General features: G+C 43.9%; 2 protein-coding genes across 2 annotated transcripts in view; one reads left to right on the top strand and one right to left on the bottom strand.

Annotated features, from left to right (window-relative positions):
• Positions 1 to 648: 648 nt before the first annotated feature.
• The window catches only part of T265_02652 (hypothetical protein), a gene marked incomplete at both ends in the record, with an annotated part of 80,714 nt that continues 64,309 nt past the window's right edge, over positions 649 to 17,053 (top strand). The window contains 9 exons of the mRNA XM_009166954.1: positions 649 to 735; positions 775 to 996; positions 1,967 to 2,049; positions 5,146 to 5,287; positions 5,813 to 5,947; positions 11,031 to 11,106; positions 11,624 to 11,920; positions 15,496 to 15,627; positions 16,770 to 17,019. Of these exons, the coding sequence (XP_009165218.1) occupies positions 649 to 735; positions 775 to 996; positions 1,967 to 2,049; positions 5,146 to 5,287; positions 5,813 to 5,947; positions 11,031 to 11,106; positions 11,624 to 11,920; positions 15,496 to 15,627; positions 16,770 to 17,019 (1,424 nt within the window). The remainder of the gene's footprint in view (positions 736 to 774; positions 997 to 1,966; positions 2,050 to 5,145; positions 5,288 to 5,812; positions 5,948 to 11,030; positions 11,107 to 11,623; positions 11,921 to 15,495; positions 15,628 to 16,769; positions 17,020 to 17,053) is intronic.
• Positions 7,359 to 17,053, bottom strand: part of T265_02653 (hypothetical protein) — a gene marked incomplete at both ends in the record, with an annotated part of 63,880 nt that continues 54,185 nt past the window's right edge. The window contains 3 exons of the mRNA XM_009166955.1: positions 7,359 to 7,403; positions 7,430 to 7,500; positions 8,385 to 8,509. Of these exons, the coding sequence (XP_009165219.1) occupies positions 7,359 to 7,403; positions 7,430 to 7,500; positions 8,385 to 8,509 (241 nt within the window). The remainder of the gene's footprint in view (positions 7,404 to 7,429; positions 7,501 to 8,384; positions 8,510 to 17,053) is intronic.

Here is a 17,053-nt window from a genome sequence, read left to right as displayed (position 1 = left end):
CAGCACACAGCGGCCGAATACCGGAAAATGTGCCATTCTATTCATATTAGAGTAGCTTTTGACAGTGATGTGCGTCAACTGGTTTTCAGAAGTGCCCCATGTATTATAGACGGGCTAGTCACGCTCAACAAATTACGCTGGTTAGGGCACATACTTTGGAAGACCGTTTATTACCCGAAGTTCCCCTGACAAAGGATATCCAGTTTTCAAAAGTCTCGTGAGAACATTCGCCATATGCCTGTGCTAAATCCAGTCGTCCAACTCGGTCGCGTTGTGCTGTTCAGCAGCTTAGTGGACAGCTGTTTTATCAATCAGAAGATAAGCTCGGTGTGGCAGGTTATTGGTGTGCGAAGTGTTTTCTGGATTGTCTCTCAGTGCCTACGAACGGGTCAAGGTAATTTGACTTGTTGTCACTGTTAGTGACACTAAATCATATGCGTGACGCACGGAATTTCCGTAAGGAACTCCAGTTTTGCAATCAGTCAGAATCCAAATCCGACTGTGTTTACTCGTTTTGAACTCGGTACTCTTCATTACTTCCTGTATATCAGTCGCACTGGTCTGTTTTCAAATGTTTGCTTATAATAATAGTATCATCTCTCCTCCTTCCATTATACTTGAATAAATCAGTTAAGCAGAATCCGTTTTATGAAGAAATCGGAATTGAACGGTGGACTTCAAGCACATTTAACACAACAGGATGAGTTCATATATGAACCAGACGGCGCAAGTTGCGTAAGTTTATTCTTTATTCTTCAATCATTTTTGTTACAGCCTATTAATGGATACAAATTCTCGTGTACGAAAACAACGCTGGTTTACCTGGCGTGTGTTCTCACCTGCGGAATTTTCTGGCTCATACTGCACTGGTTTCCCCGTCTGATGTTGCGGTTGTCGCATCGTCCGTGCTCCTTGGGGGAAGCCGACAAAGTGCTTATCAAAGTAAGCTTTACGAGTGATGTGATACTCCGGCACCAAAAGAAATACATGATTTGGGTTTGACTCCAAAGTCATGATTGTAATGAAGGGCACATATGAGCATTATTTTTAGACACATAAGAAGGCTTCAGTACACAAAACATCAGTATTTTGAAACATGAAATTGGCGTGGTTTGACCAATATGGACGCTAGTATATTCAAATGAACACTGGCGGGGGAGATTTAGGCGTGTCTGTTAAGACCCTATTGTCTGTCCATTGTTCAACCCTTGAAGGATGTCATGAGGCAGAGTGCATTTTCCTTGCCAACGTTCTTTGTTAGAACACGGTACAGGATACCAGCATGCATCTCTAACCCGCAGACCGGTTGGGTTGGATTGAAACCATTGGCTTTTTGAACCCATAATGCGATATTTCACTGTTCAGCATCAGTCAGGTACTTGAATACCTTTGAAACCACTACATACAGGGTAACCTTTGTGAGAACTTATTGGAAAGCCTTATAAAGGCTCTGAGGATTCTTTTTGCAAAACGCGTGGTTACGCGCTTAGGAGTGAAAAATAATGCGCAGCTGTTCCATTCCTCTAATTTGAATTATGGGCGTTATATCTACATCAGAGCTTTGGGGGATTTGGAGCACGCAACTTCTGGTAAACATTCATAAGCATCCGACACGAAAGCGATCCATATCAGCGTATTATATATAAGATCGGGAATAACTAGACTCGACAACTTGACGGGTAAGTGTGCAATACGGTTGATTTTCAGACCTGTCTTCTGAATATCGTCGTTTACTTTTTAACCAAGGATCCTGCTGGAGTCTACTATGTTCTGAAGGTGAAGAAATCAATTATTGATGGAGATAGGTATGCTGCAACAAAAGCGTTGGCTAATATCTTATAGCGGGGTTACTTTCGGACCGGTATCAGTGCGAAAATCGAACCAGTTTTTCAAAGACACTGAACAACAGTTCACAGAGGTTTGTTTCAATCTTTCTTTTATTTCATTTAGTGATTTTCTCCACTAGGATGAGACGACGGTTACCTTCTTCATATACAAACAGTTGAAGTACACATGGAATCAGGCCACAACACAGTTTCTTCTCCTCAGGTAAAAGCTAATTTCACCTCACCTTTCGTACGTAAGGCAGTTGAAGTTCGCGAGCTTGTTTATTTCTTTGAAAGAAGAACAAACGCGCGTGCTCACGGGTGCGGTCGATACCAACTCGTTGGTAGTCGTTGATCTTTTACATCGATCTGTTTGTTATCGTAAACACCACTTGACTATCAAGTGGCCACTGATCAGCTGCACTAGATCAACAGAAAATCAAGAAGTTCAACTTGTCAAATTCATCACAGTAGTCGAATATCACAAACATTGAGGGGGGTTCCCCTCGCACCATTTTGACTGGGCCATGCTGCTTTTCCGAGGGAGCCGGTGGATTGGATTTCTTTGATTTTTCGAGGCGCGTTAGGTGTATGAAGGGGACAAAAGCATCTTGGAGCTAATGCACACAGCATCTCTGAAGAGAAGCCCTTCCGTATCCGTTTAAGATGAGATTTCCGCTCATGCAATATTTAGTTGCCTTACACTTCTTGCTTTGGGGCTTCGGTCATTCTATACAGAATGTTTGACTGGAATTCCCGGTTGGTTGCCGGGTATGCTTGCCGCGTTTCCTGAAGGCGTACTCTTGCATGGTATACATGGATTATTCCTTTTGTGTTACCATTGAAAAGCCGTTTGAAAAGGTGTCTCAATTTCAACCTAACAGTGGTTGAAACTGAGGATGTTGGCTGGTCGATGTATGTAGATGTTTCCGCTCGTCTAAGGAGTTGTTCGGAAAAGCACCTTTTCTCAGGAAATCTGTTAGCTATAGGTCATCTAGCAGGTGAGTTTGACGGAGTTGGGATAGTTTTAGCGTTTTGGGTTGTCGATTCATAGTGGAGATCTTGGTGGCCAGATTTTGCAGCCAACCAACAAGAATTCTTTATTATACCAAATTTCTTAATCGAACGCATTACACAATGTTGACAGCTCTTCCGGAGTTTGGGTGGAATACGTTGGTGAAACAGTGGTCGTCCGGGAGGTAGGTTGTGTGGATAACTCCTTATACATCTTTATGTAACCTCATTACGTTCACTGTGGAACAAGAAACATCAAACATAATGACTGTTTCTCTATTGGAGCGGTTATATTAAGACTTCAGTCTATCAGGTTGCTACCTAAACCTAATAGGGGGTCAAACAACAGAAGTTTTAAGGTTTGAATTAATAAAACATGGGCGATATTCACGGGCAGCTCTAAGAAACTTCAACGCGTCAAACAAACTAGCGGGGAAATCAGCGACCGCGCTGTATGCCTTAGCTTAGGACCATCGGGTAAACTTTGATGACGCGCGTATCGACGGATAGACTGCAAAATCAGTGGTCACTCGTGTGACAGCGTATGCCAACGCGTCTGAAAGCGTTGGATTGCCTTCCAGCTGGGTCGAGCACCACAGGCCGCACTTGGAACATTCAATCCCAAAATTAGCGCAGCGTGTTACACGCACATACAAGTGTACTGACCTGGTTTTGGCTATGTACTTGACCAATATTCAAGTATCGGTTATTTGTCCCTATATACGGACTATCGAAACGTCATTTATTATGTTTATTGTGTGGCCATCAGAATGTTCACCGTAAAATATTCTATGCTTGAGTAATCATTTGCCTGATCACTGACGCGTCTCGAAGATCCACTACACAAAGATGCACTGATGATACCACCTCGATTAGTGATGAAATGCCCGATACTCAACTCAACAGCTCAGTGAAGAAGCCAACTACTATCTATGCTACCTGACGTGCCAACATCCTGGGTAATTAAGGTCATCAACAGAAACGCGAGCTGGAATCGCGTTTGATTATGTAAACATGGTGATAAGCAGTTGGCTGCAATGTAGGCATGGTTTATTTGTCCTTGTCGGAATGTGAGATGTCATGTGGTTGTTGAAACCAGGCTTTCGTTTCCTTCTCAAAGCATTTGCAACTATCAGATTTTTCGATATAGTGAAGAAGTAAATGCGAGATAAACACCATACAAATCTGGAACTGTTCTTAGTACAAGCAAATTAAAAGTTCAAAGTATCAGTTTGTTGTTTACAACTTCTTAAACTTTTAATCAAAATAAGTTTCCTTATTTTTATCATATTAATAACACTCACTGGGAGTATGACTGGCGTACAGTTCACGGTATTATTACTTGAATTTCAGAATTATAAACCCCTTGAAACATCAACCGATGTTCCTTTGATAGTAGAATCGGGTTAGCGATTGCCAGAGAGGAACCACCGCATGGTGTTCGGAATCTGTGGTTAACCTGTTAGGCCCGTTCAAATCATCAGACAAAAATACAATGACATTTTATAAGTTATTCAATGTTTCCAAACCACACCCATTGACGAATAGATTCCACTTCTTCTGTCTTGTCACCACTGGCTGCAACGAAAATTAGCTAACACCACTCATTCCTTCTGTTCCGCCCGACAGTGTATCAGTTAAGAAGATTAGCGCTTAAGTCCATTCGAAAAGTTCCCGAGGTTTGCTGAAAGACCACTGAAAATTTATGGGTTTTCATTTTCGCCAGTTGTAGTGAAAGTTGAACGTGCTAGAAAGTTATCTCAAATAGCATCATCCTCATCTCATGCTCTTGAGGGCTAGATTGTCACTAAGGGTTGCCATCGTGTACACCCAGTCGTGTCCTGGCGCCGAGTTATCTTTAAAGTAACTCCGTAACTTGAACCACAGTGAATTCGCTTGGCTTATCAGTCAATGGGCCGCAAGCTGAGTTACAATATCACCAGTTTGAAAAGTATCCATGCATGCACTCGGGTTTGGTCGACAGATGTCCGGTTACTAAGTAATAGTTCCAAGAGATCGGTTTGGCGTATAGTCCTTACTGATGTTGCATGGGAAGGATGTGTCATTATGTTTGGTTGTTGAATCGTTGAAATCGTCGGTGTAGGGTTGAGTTGGCATTCGTTTATGTATAGCCTGGGGCATTAAAGTTCATCCACTTAAGTTACCGTTGAATTATCGCGAAAAGAATGAGAGTTGTCCACTAATAAGAAAAAAATGCTCCATTTCATTTAACCATATGATAGGCCAATGAGGTGAAATCTGTCCATCCATTACTTTCCTCCTTGAATTTCGTCCAAATTTACAGTGAATGCAACGAACACCCCTACTCAAAACTGTTCCCCGCCAAGCCATTGCAAGAGCGCATTGTGTTGGCTCGTCGTGCTCTGTATGAGCCAAATGAGATTGTCATCCGCTTAACGCCCATCCTAAAGATGCTGCTAACAAAGGTGGGTCGGTACTTTCTCACCCGATTCATGTATTTTGTGACATTAACTGTGGCCGTCGGAAATAACGAACCAAGTGTGATGTCATGGAGGAGGTTAGCAATACTGTGCAGTCATACTTCACGTAAACTTACGTTAGCTGACCTTGAAAAATAAAATCAAGTGGTATCAAGTGTATCAACCCTTTGAGCACCGTGCAACCCGGACAAAACACGAGCGCTAGGCGTTCGCTATTTTTCCCAAGACTAGACGAGACCATTTGGGAATTTACTGGGGACTGAATCCGCAGACGGCTCAATCAACAGCCAGACCCCTAAATTCTTTGAAGGTTCGAAATAAGTACATTTGGACAGTTTTGTTGAATCACTCAACAAACCCCGCACTGTGTAAAGCTAATGATGATGACAGTACAAGGAAAGTGGTTTTGCAACTAGGACTGACGCTCCTGATTCTTCACTTTTGGTACAACGTATCATTTTGGCACTGAACTGGACTAACTTCTCTACTTTTCTATGCTTTCCAAATCAGTGTCTCAACCCATTCTACTGTTTCCAAGCGTTCAGCTGCGCCTTATGGTTTTCCCAGGATTACTGGATCTACGCTCTGTGCATTGTGGTCCTCTCAGTAGTGTCTCTGTGCTTGCAGATCTACGAAATGCGACGAGTGAGTTGCATTCGGCCCCTCGATCTTTCCTCTCATACCATTTAGTTAGTTATTTATTAGCGTAGTTTTGCCTTCAGATAATGTAATTGTCAACTGTTGGATGTCAGAATCAGGGACATCCACTGTGATTCGCACATGGGATGTTATTATCATTGCTATTATTATTACTATTATTTTTATTACTGTCCCTGGATTTCTACTCGCTTTTTGCAAATCAGGCTGAGCAAGAAGTCAACTTTCATTTTCCAGTTAATGAAGAACTTTCGTCCCATCAAAACACCATTTATATTTTGCTCGATAGTTATTGAACTAGGTTCTTCGTCACTACCCTCCCTAAACAAACAAGGCTACTGCCAGGTTATTTCTGGTGACTTAACTTTTGTTCCTACCTTTTTCTGTCGTGTTCACGAAACTTCCCTGGACCGCTTGGGTGTGTATGATTCCCTGTTCCCGAAATCGAACGGACGAGATCCAGTTCTGCCCAGCCACCTAACACTCATCAGATTTTATTGATTTATGGCTTGTTCGCCAGAAATACGTGCAGTATTGCTGATTTTAAGCGCGGTTCTCAGGAATTAGTGCTGTCACTGCGATTGACTTTCAGTCTTGTATAGCACACTCTACAGTGGTTCTGAATTCAAGGCAATTGAGTCAGTATGATTTGAGCTACCTGTATTACTCCTAGAAATATGATCCTCTCTGGAGTGGAAATCAATGCATTTGCCTGCCTTGTTTCCAGCGGGCTCAAGATAGATCAGTGGGTTAGGGGCTGTTTAATGTTGTGAATACAACGATAATCTTGTGGTTTGTGATGAAACGGGCGCAATAAAATTACCCATCGGTCGATAGTGAAATGACTAGGGCTGGCTATCTTAGACGTCGTGAACAGGTGTGTATTCGCACACACCCCAATCTACCTCTCTGGTTAGGAAGGTCTGTATGTCTCAACATCGCCGGGTTAACGTTAACTGTGAACAGATACTTCAGTCCGATCCTGCGGTGGAAGCTTGAGTTCTCAGCGAATTCATTCCACAGTGGTGAGTGGCTCCCGTTTTTCTCTCGCATGGATCATGCGAGTCATGAGGCCAAAGTCTATCTCATCATTAGCCAAATTACCTGCCTTTCAACCCTAGTTCTGGATACGATACTGCTCAAAGTCCTGATCTTTTTCACTTCCTATCCCTTGGATTACGATGTAACCCCCTGTACCCCTCGGTTCTTTATGTTATTGTCTTTTCACTTTCCGCCACCCACTTTCCCTCATAGGCCCTGTTCCCCTCTCGTCACATTCTGGGGATACTGTTCCACCGTTTGGGATAGCATGCGTCGATATTTTAGCAATTATCCCCGGAAGTGTTGTTTCCGAGGATCGTATGGTTTTGCGCGCAGCGTGTGCCCATTTACCCCCTTTTCAAACCAGGGAGATAACAATCCCGATAATGACAACCATGCATGCCTGAATAGTAAAGAAGACAAACAAACCTTATAAACCTTGTCGTACGCATCCCAGTTCATTAACGCGTGGAATACTGCTGCACGTAGAACCTGCTCGTCTATGAATGACAGAGTTAGAGATAAGATCATTTTATGACAGACAGTTAAGTTCCACTCACTTATTTTTGCTGGTTATTAGTACGGGTGGTGTTCACCTTCTCCAATCAGAACCCAACAATTCCAGAGCATCTGGTTCAGCTAGTATACCTCTCACCTTGTTTCTTAACTGCCCTCCTGAAAACAGCCCAATAATTTTAATGCATCCACTCACCCACTCCTCCATAATAAGAAAGTTCACTTGTCCTTCCCATTTTTAAAACTGGCTCCCGCGCGGACGATGTCTCGACGATTATTAGCGGGACGTATGCAATCCAATCGTCAAATTCACTTAACAGATCAACAACCGAATTTGCACAGCTTCAATATACACAAACTGCGGTCGAGTTTGGCCACGGTTGGACGTAGTAAAACTTAGTTCCTCGCAAATCAGTGTCAACCCAAAAAGACGGGGTTCATACACGCCATGTTCTGAGGTTACAACAGCCCAAGGTTTAAATTCGTAAAATTTCTTGAGCATGTATAATAGTATTTCGGGAGTTTATTTTGGAGAAAGTCGATGATCTGCTTGTTGTAGTGCTTATAAAACGTCAGCACCTCTCATCTGTAGATATCGAAGCGAACCTACGGCGAAGCACCGTAACGGAGTGTGAAGTGAGTCCCATATACCAAGCTAAGGGACGAAGATAGCGAGATAAACCTAATTTGGTTGTTATGCTACCGGTGAAACGAGGAAAGCCCTTCGCCGCGAAGTCGTTTATTAGCAAACACCAACCAAGCACTAACTGAGCTATCGGATAGGAAAGTAAATGTCTTATCTGCACATAGCTTTTAAGGACTGAACATTCTCACGCGTCTTCCTGAACTTTCATGGATGTTCACTGACTATCACGCAATTGTGAACGGACATTGCAAAGCAGTCCCACAAGTTCCATGACAAATTCTCCTTCATTAGACGGGGGCGGAGCTTCGAGAAGACCGCATTCATCACCAGTAGCATCCGCCGTTACACTGGTAAAGACAACAAAGGCCTGCTTAGTTCGATGAGAACCACCCACCGATTGGCTTGTTTGGTTTCATTTGTGCGCTGGTTGAATGGGTCAGTTGAGTGTGACACTGTCCTTGTGCCTGTGGAGGGGAACAGCGACTTCGCCACTGAGCTGATGTAACGTTTGCCGACCATAACAACCTGGAATGTACGTGGAGTTGCGCTCTCTATTAAGTAAAAAATCAGATAAGTGCACCAGCTGCTACGTGTTCGAAGTCGTGGCGACAAGTCGATGATCGCATCTTCTCCAGTTGCCGCTACCTATGATTGCAAGTGAAGAGTGCGCCCCAACTTGCACTTGAGACTATAGTCGTTTATTGTGTGATTATCCTTAGCCAGACAATGGTATCAACTTGACCTATAGATGCTGGAGGTCATCCTGGACTAGCTTACCCTGATTCTGCTTATATTTATTCTCAATCGCCCTAGTTTTTCAAATGTGGACATGTCCACAACGGTTCGTTTGATCGAGGAAGAGGTTAAAGTTAGCAGTTTCGTATTTTCAGACCGGAAGTACTAGTCTTTGTTTTGTCCACATGTTGAACGTGAGTCAAACTTATGTCAGCATATTGGTTTGGAGGCCGGTGTATGTGAAGAGCTGCACTAACAGAAGACATCCAGAAGCAGTTGCTGGTTAGCGTAGTGTTCCAAAATGGAAGGGCTTGCTTCCCTTAATAAATTTTAGGTTTCTAAATCGATTCTGACCTCATTCTTAATGGAGCCCAGTTCATTCCCCGGTAGGCTCATCAGGTGAAATAAATTGTATGAAGTAACTACGTCAAGTAAACGTCAATCCCTGTAGGGTTCATTCTCAGCTGCTGCTGCTTCGGGAAAATAAACCTATTTGTTTGCACTTCAAATGCGATGGTGACAATTTCGCCCGGGTTGTTATGCATGCTGTTGACTGCCCGACCTGCCAACTACCGGAGAGAAAACCAAAACCGACCCAAATTGGGGGGCGCGTGTACAAACTAGTGACCAAAATGAACAAAGCGAACATCAGATAAACAACACTAGGAGACAGCAGCCGAATTCATTGACAGAAAACTCGATTGAAATTTGCCTGAATCATTCGCTGATGGACCTTTAGTGAGCTATCTAGAGTTTTCGCCGACCTTATAGGCGCATTGAAGCATGCTTCACTATCGTAAATGTATCTCCAACTGAAATATCAGACAGCATGTTTATTTGAGGGATAGTATACGACAGATTGATGCTGATTTAATCGGAGTCTTCCGTAAACATCAAAACAAGCTGCAAGCGGATGTTTATCGAAGCAAGTTTGGTTAATGGACATTCGAGCAATAAACCTATCTGGTGAGCCCTAGGAAGGGCAAGCCGATAGACTGTTCGGAGTTTTCATTGATCTCATGAATAGCATTGGAAGATCCGTAATTATTTCGCCATAGATCCTTTCCTTCTTACTTTACGAAACCTTTTCACTTGAACAAGATGAGTCGGCTCCAACACTAGTGAGATTTGTTGCTGACATGTTGCACTATCACAAGTAGGTTCCGAGCATCGTGTTATCCAGCTTCTATTCCGTATTGTGATGCACTAACTGTTGACAGTCATGTTTCCGGTTGTCTTCCAGTATCTCTGCGTCATTTTGTGTAGGGTCGTGACTACAGGGGAAGTTCTTACAGTTCGAAATCTGGTTTGCGGGGATTTGTCCAAATACTTGTGTGGTAAGATTTGTCAAAATTCAGCAGCTTATCTGGAATGATACCATCTTTCAAGACAGACCAGAGAGTCCCCACTGTCTTAGTCAAACACTAAACGGAAGCCAACAAAGGGAAAAGTTATAGGAACTCGTAGCGGTGTTCCAAACAAGGACGTGTTGTGAAAGCTTGTTCAAGGCGACATCTGATTTGATCCGATATGAGACTGACTTCTCTGAGGCGTTGCAGCAGTGGCATAGCTGTGATATCTTTCAAGCTAATGACTTTGTAATTCACATACAGTCTTGGCTTTTTGGGATAGTTGTTGTATAAGGCTAACCCAACCAACTGTGAACACTCCGATGTACCGTTATTAGGCAGAACGGCTTGTGAAGAGGTACGAGAGGTTTATGCCGGCAAGCGAGCATGTAGAACGATTTTCAAGTGAATCAAACTTTTATGCTATTAACAGTAAGTGTTTTTCAATTAACGGCTGACTACTTTACTAGGTGGCAAGAAAGAAATTTTGGTGAGGCATTTTTTTTCGCTGTCGTTTCCTGTAAATATGGATGGGCACGGTGAAATATAATTTCTCCATGATGTTGTGTTCATCCAGAGGTACCGCTGCTCGAATATTTTCAGGACGTTCTCCTCCTTGGCGATCAGTTACCACCTTTTGCCTACACTAGCATATCCATTGGTGTGTATGTTCGAGTGAAAACTATCTAACAAAAACTGTTCAGCAGCCGTGCACACCCTTGAGCATTAGCTAACATTAAGTGCACGTCTTCACTGTTTGCCCCTCCTATCGGCTTCCTTTCAGAATGAGGTGGCGCTGAAAAGAACGGTCTGTGGCTCTGCTTCTGTTTCAGTGTACAGAGAAGTCAATGGGTTTCCCAGTAAGTTTTCCACAATCTAATAAGATAATGTAATAATAATAATGTAATCAAACTAGTTTCACTTGCCAGTGCTTTCGGTGCTGCCGTCACGAAGAGACTGTGCCCTACCGTGGTGTGAAGGTTTGCGCACCTCAGCGATCCATTGAGCTACATCACGACACTCACAGAGTCCCTCATAGCAGGTTGGTCAATGGCTGGAGGTCTGACAAACACAGTCTCCTGGCCCTCCAGGTTGGGAGTTTGAACATATGGCGACTTGTTTCGTACAGATGAAAATGCATTTGCATTTCCTGCCAAACACGGCTGCCCTGCGTTTAGGCTTTTGAATCAAAGGCTTTCTTTGAGGATCCTGATCGTCTTCCTGTCTAGGTGCGGGCGCCCTAGCAGTATCTCAGCCCCCCGTACAACCATGAACTGCGCATACACGAATAAACTCATGCCACATCGGCCGTCGCGTGGTGCCATCAGCCGGGTCGCCTTACTTGCTGCATACAGCAGCGCGGGTAAGCGAATACAGGCTACTGTGTTGATACCCTCCTTTCACTGTCGCATACTTTTTCTTCTCCCCTTCCCACTCCTTTACTAACTCTCCTTGTACGTCCATCACTTAGTGCTGATGACTCCGTTCGTCTTGCATCGGTTTTGCTTGCAACATATGCTCGTCACATGGCGCCGACATACTCAGGTATCCAAATCAATCTTCAAGCCTCGACACCCAGTTATTTAGCCGCTGTCAATGTCCGCGCTCTGAGACAAGCAGGGCAACAAGCTGTTCTTGCTCTCACTCTGGACTCGCTTGACATTGATGTGTGCAGTGTCTCAGAAACAAGAGATCAAGATTCAACCTAACCGTCCCACCAGTCTCCACCCGCTTTCGGTTACGCACCTCTGGTGATGCAGTGGAATGTGCAGGGGTCGGTATCGTCCCATGTCACCGGGCGGATGTATCATTGCCTGACTGGATACCTGTTGATAGTCTCCTCTGTGCGGTTTGTGTGACAACGTCTGTAATGGTGTCTCACAAATGGCAAGTTGATAGATATCTGTTTGTCATGTCTGCCTACGCCAGAACGGGCTGTAGCTCCGACGCCGTCGAAGACAGGTTTTAACGGTGGCGAGCTAAATCTCAGATATCGTGGTGGTTGCCGGAGATACAAATTCACAAGTTGGCAGGCCTAGTGCATCTGAGACTCAATTAGGAGGTCGACATGGATTAGACTCGGTACGTACGTACGTGTGCTGGTCGCAGGCTGTTTTTGTGCAGTACTAACTTTCGAAGTAGCCGAAGTCGTCTGGCCATCAGTCACTGATGGTGCGAATAAATAACTGACCGCCGGTCGTTTTGGGCCACATTTGTGGATTCCGACCCGTCCGAAGTCGCTTCCCCGTACGTTTTCCTGGGCCGCGTAAAGTGCAGACAAATGGCTTGGCAATTGAGAGACTGGCAGATCTGGATGTTGTACAAATTTACCAGAATCGTCTTCCAGAGTCTTCCAAAGGCTCCACCATCAGATGTGAGCTAATTTCGGGGTGACATTGACACCCCTTTGCATAGTGCAAGGAATTTTACCTGTGGCACGGCACCACCAGGGGCACTCAAGCACTGGATGTCAGACCAGATGGTGTCACTGCTTAAATCTCGGAGAAATGTCCCAACTGGTCCCCAACATGACCTGGTGCGACAAATCACCAGCCGTCAATTGAAATGATCGTGCGAACCGACCGTGAAGTCTGCTGTACACAGAATGCTAAGGAAATGGAATAGGCCCAGAAAGCCGGTGATACCCGAATATTATATCAGTTAATCCGCACAACCGATCCCCGGAACTTCCTGTGAGCGAAAATATCAAGGATCTTGAATATAGAAGAACGCCTCCACCGGTGGGCCGAATACTTTGAGCAATAATTGTTGTGGCCACCAACTATCACTTATCTGGAGCCAACAGTTGGCGTAGAGAACAGAACGATGAACGTGGTATCATCTACAGCCTCGGTGGTTTACGCCAGCGCCACCGAGCTTCTGGTCCAGATGACCTCCCACCCGCCTTGTTCAAAGTTGGGGTGAATTCCTCAGTCAGCACTTGTCTGATCCGCTTGCTTGCATTTGGGAAAAGGAGTCTGTCCCAGACCACCAGGAGGAGTCGGTGATACTGTCCATTTTCAAAAAAGGGGCTCGTAATGAGTGTGGTAACCAGACGGGGTCAGCCTGACCCCGGTCGTAACGAGACTGTTGGCGTCAATTTTGCCTTACGGTGACTCGTGAATACTGACTGGAGAGCAGCAAGCGGGATTCCGGCCTGGTAGGGGATGCGTCGACCAAATCTTCACACTTCGTCAGGTGCTAGAACAACGCCATACGTATAAGCAACCCACAATTTCAGTTTTCATGGGTTTTTGAGGCGCACTCTGCTCGGTTGACCGATCTGTTCTCCTTGACACGCTTGCCCATAACTGAAGTTCGTTTTCGATCAATCGCTTGTATGTGCCCGCGCTACTCACATTTTCAGTTACTGTGCCTTGTCGGGAAATTTTTTCGCAGACGCTTAGGTTCCAAAAGCTGTATTTGTTTTCAGTATTCTAGCATGAATTTTTTGATCCGATTGTTGAATCGTGTAACACACGTTCCCCGTCCATTTGGATAAGGTGAAAAATGATATATACATTATATTTGAGCTTTGTCTTGAAATTCTGTCATTATATATCTATTAAGAGAACAATTATTTTTTGCACATTTATCTTAAATTAAGCTCATGTTTCTGCTGCACTTTGAGAATAAAGCTGACATCATTTTGTAGCTAACTTAATTAGAAAACAAAGTCAGTCATGCGCAAAATGGACCGAAATCGGTGATATTATCATCTCCATGTTATCGGTAAACTAAGTAATTACTGCGAGGTAGATTGAGAAAAATTCTGATGATGGAATCTAGTTAGTATATCCAATAACAGGAAATTATCGACTTGTGACTCCTCTTTAAAGAAGTAAGCATCTCAGCACCCGATCTTCACTTCAATTTGTTGGATGTTTTGTACTCGCAACTAATGTTTCGTTGTCTGTCTTGTTTTTGTGATGTGTTACAAAGTTGGAAAATATCCCAAACCACTCCACTAGCAACTGTGACTTTGGATCATTCACCGAAACTATATTCACCATATCTTGCAAATGCAGGAAGCAGCAACGCCTAATCATCCTAATCGGATGCCAAAGGGGAGACTACAAGAATAATATTTACCCCGAACATAGCTTCTTTACGTGTCCACCTGTCGCAGTGAAATCAATTGATCGAATCTGAACATTTACAACTCTTTTGAACCATTATTTTTCGCCTCTGTAAGCAGCAGCTTCTCGCAGACAATTGTAACGCCATTGCGTTTCATATTTTCAACCTCCAGTACGGGGTTTTATAATCGTTGCTAACGAATCCGCTTGTCCACTGATGTATATGGGTAATTCGATGGACTTTTGTGACGGAATGCAAAGTCAAGGCGCTGCAAACTCCTTCTCCGTTTCACGTTAGCGCTTGCGAGTGGTTAACATCCGCTCAGTAATACGGTAAGGTCATTTACTGACTGAGCTAGATGTTCGAAGTCGTTCGGTCATCAAGGTACACGTGTCAAAGGATCCGCTCACATCCGTTATCTGATTACCGAATGTCGGCGTTATCTGCTGTAAACTGTACACCAGGCTCATTTTCAAGAGTGTATTATGTGATCCTTGGCCTGGAATATTGTTTCTAAGACTTCGTAAAACTTTACTTAGCGGTTCCTTCCGAATCCAGGAGCGTCCCAGTTCTAAATCAAACAATGAAAAATGACCTTTCTGTCGTTTATTATTACCAAAGAGAAAGAGGCTGATTGGCTACCGATTTGTCTTCTCGAATTTACGCTATCGGAAAGATAGCCGGATCCTTACTACAGCTAACAAGAACACTAGTGACAAGGTTAGCGGGGTGCTTGCATTTCAGTTCCTGTCGTCTGTTGCAGATCTATATATGTCCACCACATGCACCGCTTTTGGCACGCATTTCATCTACAGAGGTGGCTTACAGAGGTAACGTAAACTGTGCTCTTGTCCCATTGCCGTCACTTATGACGTGCTTCTTTTCTATCCTTGCACTTTTAGTGTTCTGCCTTCCTCCGGATGGATATGAACATTATGTCCGTAAAAAACAGCTCCCCCATGATGAGTGAAATTTTGAACTTAGTTGATGCAAATGACCTACATGGTCTACCTGCATGATTTAACCTTCATCACTAGCGTGACTAACCAACTCCCAACTTGTGGTGCTGTTAAAAACCCATTTTGATGTTTTCTAACAAATGTTCTGTAATAAGTTCCGATTATCCACCTTTGTGTCTGTAACCTGTTTCTCTCGTTCATACTTCACAGCTTTCCAGCAAGTCAACTCAACTGAGCTGGTTCCCGGAGACATCATCGAAATTCCGCGGAAAGGTTGCACCATGCACTGTGATGCTTTTGTGTTGAATGGAAATTGCATCGTGAATGAGAGTACTCTAACAGGTACGATACCGTTTCCTCCAACCTCTTGGTTCGAATATTTATTTCCACAGATCGGTCAGCCTGTTTGTCTGATAACAGCAACCTTGGTGTATAGTTGGTAAGGCGATTTCACGCAATCACTCCTCTAATGATGGCACTATTCGGAAGAATTCATGAATTGAACAAACAGTTCAAAGCACTGAAACTCAGCTCTCCTGATACTTCCAGTGGGTGACTTTACCACGGGCTGATCGCATTCCATCGCTGCCATTCCCGTTTGACCTCATGGGTTCTTCGGCTTGTTTACCATTTGTTACATCCATCAATGACGTTCCGAGGGAATGTATGTTTCAACAACAATCACATGATGTGAACCATTTCCGAAGGGCATGAAACTAACAACAATTGCGTGGGTCAGGTAGCCGTAGCAATCTTTACTCAGCATGTAGTGTTATCGATCTGTGGTGTGTCTGCGAGCGATCGAGGGTCAAGGTTCACCAAAATTCAAAACACCTATCACAATGGGCCACTTTGTGATGAGTTGAGCATGTTTTTTGCTGATGTAGTGGACCGAATACTCGCCGCGTCGAAGGCAAGTATTTGGTCCGAAAACATGCTCAAATGAGCATGTTTTCGGAATAAAGGAACATGCACTTAACTCTCTAAACGTATCAGTCTGGTAAAGCACTTCTGTGTTCCACTAGCGTGTTCGCTCTTCGTAAATTCAGTAAAACGCAGACCATGTTGGAAAGTCACCACCATAATCTTCGGTGATCGATTTCACAACATGTAATTCGTCTATACTGGCCATGAGCTCCTCGCGTGAGAACTACTCCAACGAGAATTACGCTGATCTTTTCAAATTCCATATCTGCTCATACTATCAACAAATTGTAATTGATCATAAATCAAAAAGGCAAATTTTATGGGTGACAATTCAAAAATTCTATAACTGTATGTTAGGCGATGGCTAAGAAAGTCTTCCGAAATCAGTGATCTCCGCAGCTTTTCGCACGCTGTAATTAAGGCTACAAATTCGACGGACATGCATGCACAGTTATGATGCGGAGCTAATTCGAACGAAAAGTTAACAGTCTTGTTGGATGGACAACATCAACCAAAAGACTGATTGGAGGCATACTTATTTTTTCGTTTATTTCTAGGCGAAAGCGTCCCAGTTACCAAGACACCTCTTCCAGAACGACAGCGGAAAAACGAAAGCTTCAATTTACCAAGCTTGTCTCGACACGTTTTGTTCGGCGGAACTTGTGTCATTCAAACCCGAAACTTCAACAACGAAGCTGTTTTGGCTCTTGTTGTCCGCACCGGCTTCCGAACAGCCAAGGGCGAATTGGTGCGCTCGATTTTGTATCCAAAGCCAATGAAATTCAAATTCACAGAGGATGCTATCAAGTTTGTCCTAGCTATGGGTGTCCTGCTCTCATTG

Source organism: Opisthorchis viverrini (genome assembly GCF_000715545.1).
Source record: "Opisthorchis viverrini unplaced genomic scaffold opera_v5_34, whole genome shotgun sequence".
NCBI classification, from domain to species: Eukaryota; Metazoa; Platyhelminthes; class Trematoda; order Opisthorchiida; family Opisthorchiidae; genus Opisthorchis; species Opisthorchis viverrini.
The sequence above is the reverse complement of the archived record's forward strand: the minus strand, read 5'-3'. Positions and strand labels throughout refer to the sequence as shown.